The sequence below is a fragment of the Notothenia rossii genome, assembly GCF_949606895.1.
Source record: "Notothenia rossii genome assembly, chromosome: 8".
Classification (NCBI taxonomy): domain Eukaryota; kingdom Metazoa; phylum Chordata; class Actinopteri; order Perciformes; family Nototheniidae; genus Notothenia; species Notothenia rossii.
Window position 1 is genome coordinate 64,561,428 of NC_136906.1, and position 13,585 is coordinate 64,575,012.

At 36.8% G+C, this 13,585-nt stretch overlaps 2 protein-coding genes across 11 annotated transcripts; one reads left to right on the top strand and one right to left on the bottom strand.

Moving 5' to 3' along the window:
* LOC307014688 (ATP-dependent RNA helicase DDX1-like) lies at nt 1-13,258 on the bottom strand. Of its 7 annotated transcripts, XR_013801298.1 has the most exons (6): nt 11,480-11,752; nt 1,944-2,128; nt 1,043-1,296; nt 863-905; nt 667-760; nt 1-531 (listed from the first exon to the last, which is right to left on the bottom strand). XR_013801298.1 is itself a non-coding variant. In XM_079642763.1 (3 exons), the coding sequence occupies exons 1-3, from the start codon at nt 13,046-13,048 to the stop codon at nt 401-403; spliced, it is 273 nt and encodes a 90-aa protein (XP_079498889.1). In that variant the 5' UTR covers nt 13,049; the 3' UTR covers nt 1-400. The 7 variants fall into 7 exon arrangements, 1 of the variants encoding a protein (XP_079498889.1); XR_013801295.1 differs by lacking the exons at nt 863-905; nt 1,944-2,128; nt 11,480-11,752 and adding exons at nt 13,007-13,049; nt 13,244-13,258; XR_013801297.1 differs by having other exon boundaries at nt 667-905; nt 11,480-11,754.
* LOC307014245 (uncharacterized protein) lies at nt 6,075-10,004 on the top strand. 4 transcript variants are annotated; one of them, XM_079642102.1, is made up of 9 exons: nt 6,075-6,447; nt 6,708-6,842; nt 7,126-7,260; nt 7,552-7,620; nt 8,206-8,300; nt 8,402-8,528; nt 8,634-8,754; nt 8,833-8,903; nt 9,225-10,004. In XM_079642102.1, the coding sequence occupies exons 1-9, from the start codon at nt 6,148-6,150 to the stop codon at nt 9,339-9,341; spliced, it is 1,170 nt and encodes a 389-aa protein (XP_079498228.1). In that variant the 5' UTR covers nt 6,075-6,147; the 3' UTR covers nt 9,342-10,004. The 4 variants fall into 4 exon arrangements, with proteins under 4 accessions (XP_079498228.1, XP_079498226.1, XP_079498227.1 ...); XM_079642100.1 differs by having other exon boundaries at nt 8,402-8,754; XM_079642101.1 differs by having other exon boundaries at nt 8,634-8,903.
* Nucleotides 13,259-13,585: the final 327 nt, after the last annotated feature.

A 13,585-nucleotide genomic window follows, 5' to 3' on the forward strand; every position in this document is an offset into this window, starting at 1 on the left:
TTCATAATTGGAGATACTTGCCTGCTTTTGAACTCAAACTGAGCAGGCTATTACAGTTTATTTCACAAAAAATACACCCAGACACTTCAATACATTGACTTTCTAGCCAATTACTCCATAAAGAAACTTAAATATTTCATTCAACCACATCAATCAGAAAATAAAACACAATCCAACAAAGTATTTTTTATTAGTGTATGTATCAGATGCCAGAGACAAGTTTGGCATACCGAGTGAAATAGTATAATTTTATTTAACTTTTATTATGTTATTTCCATAATTCTGGCTGGGAAAAAAACTTGAGAAATAACTGCACACTACTGCGTTGTATCATAAAGACTCTGTATCCTGTTGGAGCATTTCTTTAATCTGTAAAGTTTTAGTGCTAGTTGGGGCGTGTTCAGAAGGTCCTGAAAAGCTGGTTTGCCATGTATCCCAGGTGGAGGAAGGAAGATTGGGCTTCCCTCTCAAGGTTAGCCAGTTCCAGGACCGTTGGTGCCAGAGCATCCACGTGACCCTTGTAGTTACCACCTATGCAAGGGCAACAGGTTTGTTAGTCATGCTCAACACAACTGCAGTGGATGTATCTTTAGTAAAGTTACCAGAAAATCTATGCAATGATTATGATAAAAAAAATGACCAATTTGTAAGCAGTTTAAAACATACCTCCCAAAGGGTTATGGCTAGAAAGGATCCGTCTTGTGTAAATATGACGTCACGTTCTCGTTGTAACTCTCGTTGGAGCGGCTCGGAAACACATCTGCAGCAGTAACATGCAACATACACATTAATGCAGCAGCAATATTAATAGAGAAACATCAGACATAATAGTAAAACACTGAAAGGGAACATTTTATTGCACCAGGAGCTATCTTGGGACTTTTACTGCGACAACGTAGACTTGCCTGTGAATAAAAAATAAACCAGTGTTGGTGATCTACAGTGTTGTCATTGTTCTTTGAACAGCAAGACCGCTAACACCCTATTTCAACAATCACACTCCCTTTAATTGACATAATTAATAGATAGTTTAGCTTCTCACCATCATTTGATGTGGCCCACTGATGTTAACGATCGTAACTGAAAGGCTGCCTGCCAAACGTAGACATTCAGCCACGTGACTTGCAAACTCTCGCGAGGGTTTTACACTAGACGGATCCTTTCTAGCCATAACCCTCCGAAAGCCTTACGCTGACCATAGGTGACCTTTCCATCAAAGTCATCCAAAGGTACTTTGATGTCTGGCTCGCACTGTGTGACGGTGCACTTCCGATGCTCCTCAATATCTGACAGGAGCTGTGGAAAGAGGAAAGGGAATAAAAGACAAGTAGAATAGAGAATCCACAATGGTTAGTGTGGAATTATGTCATAAGGGTCAAAAGTGTGTGTGTCAAGCTTTCAATGCTTCCAAATTATAGCAAAACCTTTCTGCTCATTTGAGTTTTACTTTGAATGTTTGCATCTGCTTCCTATTGTAATATATATTGGAATCGCTCAGGTGTGGCAGGAAACACCACTTTGTCAGAACCTTCTAATAAATACAGAGGCAGCTTTGTACAAAATATAGGACAATCTTTATTTTACCCACAACAGTTCACTGGTAAGAGGAGAGGAGAGAACAAGAGGAAGCGACTCCACGGGGCTCCAGAAACCCCCACTAAACTGTGGAGTCCACTTTTAAATACACTTCAGCAGGGCTAGTTTTACTAGCATTTAACGCGGCACACCACACTAAGAACACGGCATGCAAACACCCTCCGCCGGAGGCACACAACTAGGCAATTATGAACACACACAGCACATCCACAATGCAATGACCCAACCAACAATTTAGGGAGGGCTCCAATTCGTGGTAGCCTCTCCCCTGCTGCTCTCCTTCCATACTCTGTAAAATACTTCTAAAATCCGACATACAACAATATAAATGAGTAAACGTAACTTGCCAGTTGGCGAGACCCACCCCTGGGGTCTACGCTTGGCACGCTGTCCAACTCCCTGGGGATGGGCTTCGCCGGACAACGTGAACTAAGTCACAGCTGGTGTCCTTGTTGCTTCGGCACCGCCGAGCATAAGGAGGGATCGCACTCACTAAAACCCCGGCCCTGACTATCTATAGGAGGTAACAGGCCTCCCGATCCAGTTGAGTAAAGTTGGAACGATATTGGCAGATTCGGATTTCACGGATCAATAACTCATGAACAAAACGTTGTACACACACAAATTACGTCTCATAAGTACCGTGGTAAGGTTGACAACGAACTACAATCACATTTTGATCCAAAAAAGCCAATACATGCTGTCCTCCAAACTGGACACATTCAATTGGTCTCTATCTGCAGCCGGAGAAGAAACGAGTGCTCAGGGACAGTCTGCAAAGTGCAACTCCGAAAAAAGAGAATACAATAATATTCAATAACGTTACTAGTGTACAGTATATTTCTACCAAACTCACTACACACATCAATAGTCTCCTGGTGGTCATACTACAGCAGAGAGTTTGGAAGAATATGGTTTTGATTAATTTAGGTGAATATTTATAATGTAAAATCTTCAATAAATATGGCATCATCTTCAATAACGTTCCTAGTGTACAGTATATTTCTCCCAAACTCACTACACATATCAATAGTGTCCTGTTGGTCATACTACAGCAGAGAGTTTGGAAGAATGTGCTTTTGATTAATTTTGGTGAATAATTATCATGTAACATCTTCAATAAATATGGCATCATCTTCAATAACGTTACTATTATACAGTATATTTCTCCCAAACTCACTACACACATCAATAGTGTCCTGGTGGTCATACTACAGCAGAGAGTTTGGAAGAATATGGTTTTGATTAATTTTGGTGAATATTTATAATGTAAAATCTTCAATAAATATGGCATCATCTTCAATAACGTTACTATTATACAGTATATTTCTACCAAACTCACTACACACATCAATAGTCTCCTGGTGGTCATACTACAGCAGAGAGTTTGGAAGAATATGGTTTTGATTAATTTAGGTGAATATTTATAATGTAAAATCTTCAATAAATATGGCATCATCTTCAATAACGTTACTAGTGTACAGTATATTTCTCCCAAACTCACTACACATATCAGTAGTGTCCTGTTGGTCATACTACAGCAGAGAGTTTGGAAGAATGTGCTTTTGATTAATTTTGGTGAATAATTATAATGTAAAATATTCAATAAATATGGCATCATCTTCAATAACGTTACTATTATACAGTATATTTCTCCCAAACTCACTACACACATCAATAGTGTCCTGGTGGTCATACTACAGCAGAGAGTTTGGAAGAATATGGTTTGATTAATTTTGGTGAATATTTATAATGTAAAATCTTCAATAAATATGGCATCATCTTCAATAACGTTACTATTATACAGTATATTTCTACCAAACTCACTACACACATCAATAGTCTCCTGGTGGTCATACTACAGCAGAGAGTTTGGAAGAATATGGTTTTGATTAATTTAGGTGAATATTTATAATGTAAAATCTTCAATAAATATGGCATCATCTTCAATAACGTTAGTAGTGTACAGTATATTTCTCCCAAACTCACTACACATATCAGTAGTGTCCTGTTGGTCATACTACAGCAGAGAGTTTGGAAGAATGTGCTTTTGATTAATTTTGGTGAATAATTATAATGTAAAATATTCAATAAATATGGCATCATCTTCAATAACGTTACTATTATACAGTATATTTCTACCAAACTCACTACACACATCAATAGTGTCCTGTTGGTCATACTACAGCAGAGAGTTTGGAAGAATGTTCTTTTGATTAATTTTGGTGAATAATTATAATGTAAAATATTCAATAAATATGGCATCATCTTCAATAACGTTACTATTATACAGTATATTTCTACCAAACTCACTACACACATCAATAGTCTCCTGGTGGTCATACTACAGCAGAGAGTTTGGAAGAATATGGTTTTGATTAATTTAGGTGAATATTTATAATGTAAAATCTTCAATAAATATGGCATCATCTTCAATAACGTTACTAGTGTACAGTATATTTCTCCCAAACTCACTACACATATCAGTAGTGTCCTGTTGGTCATACTACAGCAGAGAGTTTGGAAGAATGTGCTTTTGATTAATTTTGGTGAATAATTATAATGTAAAATATTCAATAAATATGGCATCATCTTCAATAACGTTACTATTATACAGTATATTTCTCCCAAACTCACTACACACATCAATAGTCTCCTGGTGATCATACTACAGCAGAGAGTTTGGAAGAATATGGTTTTGATTAATTTTGGTGAATATTTATAATGTAAAATCTTCAATAAATATGGCATCATCTTCAATAACGTTACTATTATACAGTATATTTCTCCCAAACTCACTACACACATCAATAGTGTCCTGTTGGTCATACTACAGCAGAGAGTTTGGAAGAATATGGTTTTGATTAATTTTGGTGAATAATTATAATGTAAAATATTCAATAAATATGGCATCATCTTCAATAACGTTACTATTATACAGTATATTTCTACCAAACTCACTACACACATCAATAGTGTCCTGTTGGTCATACTACAGCAGAGAGTTTGGAAGAATGTTCTTTTGATTAATTTTGGTGAATATTTATAATGTAAAATCTTCAATAAATATGGCATCATCTTCAATAACGTTACTATTATACACTATATTTCTACCAAACTCACTACACACATCAATAGTCTTCTGGTGGTCATACTACAGCAGAGAGTTGATGAAATGCTGGACACCAGAGAGCATTCTGTGTCAGACCCCCCTCGAACCTTGTGTCTTCTTCAGATGAGTCCTGAAGCTCGCTGGCAGAAGAAGGCTACAAGATTATTTCTGAAGTCTCTTCTGCACTGACATGCTTCTTCATTTTAGTTCCTATTCTCTTTGCTCCAGGTCTTTCTCCTTCTCTGCTCACTAATGAAATAAGCCCTTGGTCAAACTGCATGTTTCTATTTGGCAGCCAGGTGCATAAACACACTAACAGTTGTAATCAAGCAGCTCTTCAAAGACACATCAAACACATCCCTCAAAAGATGGCCTTTTTTTACCCATGAAATGATCCGTGCATGCTTACAGATTCTCACAGACACACAGACACACAGGGAGAGGGAGGAGAGGTGTGTGCTGGTTGTGCACAGGCCTAAAAAATAGTTGTTCTATCACCTGAGAGAGCACCAGGTCACATGCTGCAGGACCTGCTGGTCTGCTGCTGGAAATGACACACACACACACACACACACACACACACACACACACACACACACACACACACACACACACACACACACACACACACACACACACACACACACACACACACACACACACACACACACACACACACACACACACACACACACACACACACACACACACACACACACACACACACACACACACACACACATACATACACACACACACCACTCTCGGGGCCCCCTGTTAGTCACACGGTTCCATAATATAACTGGCAAAAATGTAAGAATTTCATGCATCGGACTACAGTGGGAAAATGGTTTAATCTGTTGGAATAGAGTAGAAATATCAAATATCACTACTTTTCTTCTAAATGAAATGCTGACATTACAAAATGCATGGTTTTATATTGCAATGGCAGTGAGATCAAAAAATGTGGTTTGAATGGAAGTCAATGAGGCATTTTTGAGAGAAATGAAATAATTCAAATAATGAAACAGGCGTTTAAAGGGTTAAAATCCTGAAAATTATTGAATGTTGATGTATGATAATTTAATTGCAGTTTTTATGGGCGTGTACATTTTTGCCAGGAAGGGGTCCAGAGGGTGCAAAATGCATCACGAGAGTATACAAAACATGTAAGAGTAAACAACATTGGATTTCAAAAATGTTACTCAAAAGAAGACTTCTTGCAAAAATCCATGCCAAAAGCTGTAACACAGCTGAAATGATCACCAAATCCAAAAAAAAAGTCAGGAAAAATGTAAAAAAATGCCCAAGGAGGGCACAAGGGTTAAGAAAGTAAAACAAGGGACACAAATTGCCATGTGGAGAGATGGTTTGGAATAGTCAAACATTCTATTCTAAAAAAGCAGAGACGACTGAGGCCAGCGACATACATCAGAAAAATGTATGGCTCTCTACAGGGGAGGTACAGAGAACACATAATGGCACATCACTTATCTGAGCAGTTACTCCTCAAAACATTGCTACCAAGAGACATCAGTCAATCCAAGGAAGGTTGGGCAAAGAGAGATGGAGTAAAGCCTCGCACTGCCAGCTCCAAATATTACACCACTCCAGACATTCTTCCAGTTCCAAAAAGAGCAAAGTTAACTGTGAACACTGGCGAAGATATTCAGAGCAGCACAGATGTGAAGAACAGCAGCAATGACCCCACAAGTAAAGGATCCAAGCCTGCAACAGAGGTATTGTTTTTCTATATTAAAATGTATGCTTTAAACAGATACAAATTAATTTGACAAGTAAGCAATTCTTCGAGCTATAAAAACAATGTTAAGAAAGCATTAAAAACGTTTTAGCATGAGGCAATCTTTCATAGAAAACGTACAAAATCTAAAATAATGAAATGTAAGGAAAGTATAATGTGCATTAAAAGTATTTAAAATTGAATTAATGGCAAATGCTGTACGAAGTTATTATGATACCATTGTTCATTTCATTTTAGGTTGATGCCCTTTGGACATGCAAACCAACTGAAGTTGTTGTGGCTGTTGTAAGACATGCTGAAGAGAAGCATAATTTCACCCTGAGGCACAGAGAATTTCAGAGTTTGAGACCTGATGAACTCATCATAGGCGAGGCAAGTATTTATTAAAACTTATGCTGTACCGGACTGCTCATCTCACATAAGCCATATGTTAATGATTCAATTGTTGACAAAAAGTATGTAATTTGTGCTACACAAAATGATATCCAAGTAAATTGTTTGGCCAGTCCATCTTTAGATAGACCAGTTTTAGCAAAGGTTTTGCATAATTGATCCATTCTAAAATGATCTGACAATGATGTGATTAAAACCGACTTTGGCCTCTATATTAGCTGGCATTTTTGTATGATTATTTCCCCTACAATTTATCCAAAAGGTAATAGAATGTTACATTAGAGGCATCCTCAACCTGAAGGATAATGCTGGCCGTCTATACCACCTGGATCACTACACCATGGGTGTAATCCTACACGGCACACGAGAGCAGATGGCCAGGCAAGAGCTAAAAAAGGTGAGTAAAACTGATTGTTCAAAGTATTTTCATCCCTTTAGTATTGTAGGCTTGAGAAAGGAGACTGAACTGTGTCTACAGGCACCTTCCACCGTTATTATAATCATGTATGTCGTTTTTGGAGCCATTTGTGTTGTTTTTAACGAATACATTTAGAATATAAGCTTCCCTTTTTTTCTTGTTCCTGTTGAGAAAAATAATAAATTAATACTGTGTAAATGAAATTATTGTTTTGCACCTGTATATTATAGAAAATAACACTTGTGTTTACATATTCCCTAATTTTTTCAGGTCACATTTGATCTATATGATGGAGCCATTGGATTTGTCAATATAAGAAATGTGCACTGGAAGTTTGTGGTGAGTATACAGCTATACTGTAGCTGCTTTTACAGCATGTATGTTTTTTTTACAGCATGCATTATTTTTTTGTAATACATTACTCATATACTGTGACAGAGTTAAGACTAAAATGTGTATCTCATGCAGCCCCATTTTGGAAATGCATCTTTGCCTCATGATTGATTTAAAAATGCTTCTTTTAGTTTTAATTTCTTCAAGTTCTTCATCTATATCATAGGGAAACAATATAAAATGTAGTCCAAAATAAGTACTCATTCAACCATTTGTCATTGGTGGTCGCTACTTCTCCACTAAAGATTTGAGTCTTCTGACCCCAAATTGTGCAACTTTCTTTCATCTGATCTGACATCTTTAATTATTTCAATACTTTTAAGTCTTTAAATATACACATTTAAAATGGGTAGTTATTATTTTAGTATTACTTTTAATAGCTTTTCTAAAAAGTTGAAGGGATTTTAATAATATGAATCTATTAGTTAACTTTGTTTTTCATTTTTGAAGAAAAGCTGATACATTATTGTTACTGCTGACATATTGAAAAAGGTTTGGTTTAATTATACGGTATGCTACTTTTTAAAACAGTACCTCCATGCCCTTTCAAACCACATTTATGTGGTTGATCCTCTGCAAGGGTCAAATGAAGTTGAGGACTCCAGAAAGGCTGGTTACAAATTTGGGTAATATAAAATAATACTACAGGAAATACATTGGTTAAACGCACATTTGGTAAAGGCAAAGAGCAAGCGCAAATGTAAAAAATGTTCCTATTGTTCTATAGAGAGTATTTCAAGATGCGCCGGAACAGACTGGGAAAAGAGGACTGGGTGAGCATTAAATGGCAGCCTGGAAAGATAACCCACACCTTCCAGAAAGATGCCACCAGTTGTGGATCCTTTGTCATGCAGGTGATTCAATGCAACATGTTGTGTTCATTAATAATAAAGCATTTTATTTTAAAGGGAAATTCAAACACACGTCATAACGTCATGTTATTTTTACCATCTGTCCAGATGGCCAAGATGACAGTGAAGGAATTTCCGAAAATACCACAGACGTTTCACATCAACTCATCAAAACAATCTCTTCAAAATCTACGAAGAGACATGGCAGAAGAAATTCTCAAAGGATCAGGTATTAGCCAAAAATATGAAATGAATATATGGATCCCTTCCTGTAAATTGAACAGTAATACACCTGTTATTTTTTCAGTTTCAAAGGATGACTTCTGTTCCTTCTGTGGAATTGAGGACCTGCCCACAACTGCTGTTGATGCTGTTTGGGTGAGAATAAATGATGAATTGTTTTGAAACTCCAGAAGATAATCTGAATAATAGATAATATGTAGATCATCTGGAGTTAGATTTCAGGAATAACATAAAAGTAATGACATTTTGTATATTTTTATGCATTACAGGTTTCCTTTTGTTTTTCTTATAATTTGTTAAAGTTTTAGCACAGTACAGAGAAACCTGAATAACAACAAGTATTTATATTAAAAAAAAAAGTATAATCTCTATAAAATATAAATGAATATGCCTGCTTTACAAGTGTCCTAAACTTGACATTTTCTTAATATCTTTCTTGTATTTATCCCCATGTAGATTCAGTGTGAAACTTGTGGAAGATGGTTTCACACGCAGTGCCTCGGAATGACTGCTGCACTAATACCAAAAAAAGATACCCCGTGGTATTGTGTGTTGTGTATCATCCCTAACTAAAGAGGCTATGTAAGAGTTTGTGTAACTTTTACCAGAGGTACCAGGATTTGGGGAGGTAAGGCTTGTAGTTAGAACTACCACAATAGAACTAGTGCGCTTATAAACGGCATGTGGGGGGAAATCCAGCCCAGCCAGTGATTTCAATTCGGCAAAATGAAAGCTGAATTTTGTACAAAACAAACAAAAATCCAGAAAAAAGCTTTGCTAAAGATTTTGGGCAACTGAAGTAATGATTAATAATCACCTGTCCATAGTTTTAAATTTTTATATTCTTAATTAAGATGTTAAATATATTTTCCTTTACAGATTAAATTAGTCACAGATGTTCATGATGTTTTCCATGTCAGACATTACATTGTAGATTTGTTCATTAATATTGTACAGTAAGATAGGTGAAAAGCCTGAAATGTTTTTTTTTTCAATTTTAACTTTATTTTACTGTTTCATAGCTAATGAACAAGTTGTTTCATGTCTTAATTTATATATACAATGTGTAACATATATATGTATATATCAATGTGTGTGATGTCTAGTTTATTGATGATTAAAAGACTGTTCTACTTTTGATGGATCTTGCTTTGATGTAGGTGATACCATGTATATATTCAGTCTGTAAGTTAATTAATGAAAGAACAATAAAACAGTGCAATGGTTATGAATAAATAGGAGATCTTCTTTTGAGTTAAATTTCAATAGCTTCTGGTTAAAATTAAGGGGTCTCCTGTTTGACAGTAACTTATACTTAACAATACACTTTATTTTTAAAATAACATAACGACCATTAAAATACGTTTTCAAATACACTTTTGTAGTGTAGCAAGTTAGAGACCATTAATGTCTGAGGTGAGTTTGGTAGCACTCCACTGTATAATAGTGAAGATATTGAAGATTATATTATATTTATTGAAGATTTTACATTATAAATATTCACCAAAATTAATCAAAAGCACATTCTTCCAAACTCTCTGCTGTAGTATGACCAACAGGACACTATTGATGTGTGTAGTGAGTTTGGGAGAAATATAGTGTATAATAGTAACGTTATTGAAGATGATGCCATATTTATTGAGGATTTTACATTATAAATATTCACCAAAATTAATCAAAAGCACATTCTTCCAAACTCTCTGCTGTAGTATGACCAACAGGACACTATTGATGTGTGTAGTGAGTTTGGGAGAAATATACTGTATAATAGTAACGTTATTGAAGATGATGCCATATTTATTGAAGATTTTACATTATAAATATTCACCAAAATTAATCAAAAGCACATTCTCCCAAACTCTCTTCTGTAGTATGACCAACAGGACACTATTGATATGTGTAGTGAGTTTGGGAGAAATATACTGTATAATAGTAACGTTATTGAAGATGATGCCATATTTATTGAGGATTTTACATTATAAATATTCATCAAAATTAATCAAAACCATATTCTTCCAAACTCTCTGCTGTAGTATGACCACCAGGACACTATTGATGTGTGTAGTGAGTTTGGTAGAAATATACTGTATAATAGTAACGTTATTGAAGATGATGCCATAGCCTATTTATTGAGGATTTTACATTATAAATATTCACCAAAATTAATCAAAAGCACATTCTTCCAAACTCTCTGCTGTAGTATGACCAACAGGACACTATTGATGTGTGTAGTGAGTTTGGGAGAAATATACTGTATAATAGTAACGTTATTGAAGATGATGCCATAGCCTATTTATTGAGGATTTTACATGATAAATATTCACCAAAATTAATCAAAACCATATTCTTCCAAACTCTCTGCTGTAGTATGACAAACAGGAGACTATTGATATGTGTAGTGAGTTTGGTAGAAATATACTGTATAATAGTGAAGTGATTGAATATTATTGTATTCTCTTTTTTCGGAGTTGCACTTTGCAGACGGTCCCTGAGCACTCGTTTCTTCTCCGGCTGCGGAAAGAGACCAATTGAATGTGTCCAGCTCGGAGGACGGCGCATATTGGCTTTTTTTTATCAACATGTGATTGTAGTTTGTTGTCAACCTTACCACGGTACTTAGGAGACGTAATTTGTGTCTGAACAACGTTTTGTTCATGACTTATTGATCCGTGAAATCCGAATCTGCCAATATCGTTCCAACTTTACTCAACTTCCCGATCCTGACACTCGAACGTCTTTCCTGTCTGGTTGTCTTCGTCGCTAGCAGCTCTATCCGCCGCGAACGACACCCTCCCACCCAAAAGAGTGCCGAGTCACATGTAGTGACCTCCAACCTCCATTCACAGTTCTCCACTGCCTTTTCTCTCTCAGCTGTCAGTTTCCCAGCTGTGAGTCCCTCCGCTGATTACCACACCTGTTTCAGTTCAGTTAATCAGTGCCCATGCAGGGACATTCACATTACACTATCAAATCACTTAAAAAGCCCTCTGCTGAATCAGTTGTATATCAAATTACAGATTTTCCTAGCTGCCTTGGCTTGATTTAGTTTGTTTCTGTATCTTTGTTCACCTCTTTCTCTTTGTACCAGATGGTGCAACCTCCGTTCCCCTTTAGTCGCGTGTTGTAGCAGCCTCTGCCTCTGTTCGCACAAACGTGGTACCACACCTGCACACATGGGCGTAATTTCCACTGGGGACAGGGGGGACATGTCCCCCCCCCCTTTTCAAAATCCCGTTTGTGTCCCCCCCACTTTTCAATTTTTTTTTTTACCTAAGTGGTCATCGTCACGGAGGAGCGTCTGTGTGTGTGGCAGGAGCGCATTTTGTGTGAGACAGGGAGAGAGAGAGACAGAGACAGAGAGAGACAGGGAGAGACAGAGTTACGGGGGTTGTTGTTAGCATCTGGTGCTAGCTCGGAGATTTAAGCTGTTTCAACAATAAGGAGAGGGAGAGTCCTCTCCTGTCGGACTGAGAGGCTCAGATTACGTCAGCTCAGGGAGGTAAAGGACTCGCTGAGTGATTGTAAACTTTAGTATCTCAGTGGGTCTCAAACGGTTTGGTCTAAACAAATATTTCCATCTATTTTATATAGTTGTTCAAAATAAGTTAAAAAAGAATTCCAATGTCAGTAAAAAAAATAAAAACACAGTTTGAAAGCGAAGTGATTATTAAAATATGCATAAATAAAAAGAAAGAATGCAGACTAGGTAAGATAAAGATAGGAGAGAGGAGTATATCAATGATGTGTTATTGACTGTGAGCATATTCTAATGGTTTTTGGAGTATTGAAATATATACAGTTCTGTTTCATATGAGTGTTGAGAGAGCTGTATCCATAAATCTCTTAATTTGTGCACCAGATTGATGCCTTTAACTTCAATTTAAAGAAACAAATCTTACCGGGGGTGCATGCCCCCGGACCCCCCTATAGGATGTGAGGTCATCACAAATAAAACAGGTTCATGGATAGATAAGTTTGCACACTCATTATACACACTACACATTTTTCTTGGATTAGTTAACACCATAATCCCTAATATATATTTGTAGAAAGGCAGGAAATGTAATTAAATCGAGAACAATGTTTCATTGCGGAGGACCCCCTGTTTTGTGTCCCCCCCACTTCTCAAACCAAAGTTACACCCTTGCCTGCACATATGAAGAAAACATTTGATTTGAACTTCTTTTAAAGGTTATCTGTAATTAAAATGAATTAGCATATTTCTGTATCTCTGCTACCTTCTCCTTTTCCATAGCAACCAAGGCAATGGCCAGTCCCATTCTGCAAGTTAAAAGCAAAACAAAACTAAAATGCAATTATTTTCAGTTCAATCAAAGTGTAATGAGACATTTTAAAAAGGTATATTGTGTGAATTTACAAACAAAACTAATATGGTGACACAGGAAAATAATAATTGTATCTCCTCTTCAGCCAAAATACACAAACTCAGATAGTCTCAGGTTGTCAGCGCTTACCTCTCTCGGCTCTTCCCACTCTGCCGATACGATGGACGTAGTTCCAATCGGCCTGTTTTACACACTTTGACCAACAGGGGGTTTGTGTTCCAATGAATCCTCGTGAGATGAACCCTTTTGCCTTTTTCCAGGCTGGCAAATCTGGCTGCAGGAGAGGGATGAACTGATCCAGCAGCCCTGGCGGGGTGGACTTGAAATGGGTGTCTCAAGATTCAACCATTGACTGGATTCAACCCACACGGCGTTACGTTTCAGACTTCCGGATGTGATTTTCACAATAAAACCCCTTGTCGCTCCTCATATGGCAGTCTTCAGGTTTTGATAAACGCACATAGCAAACAA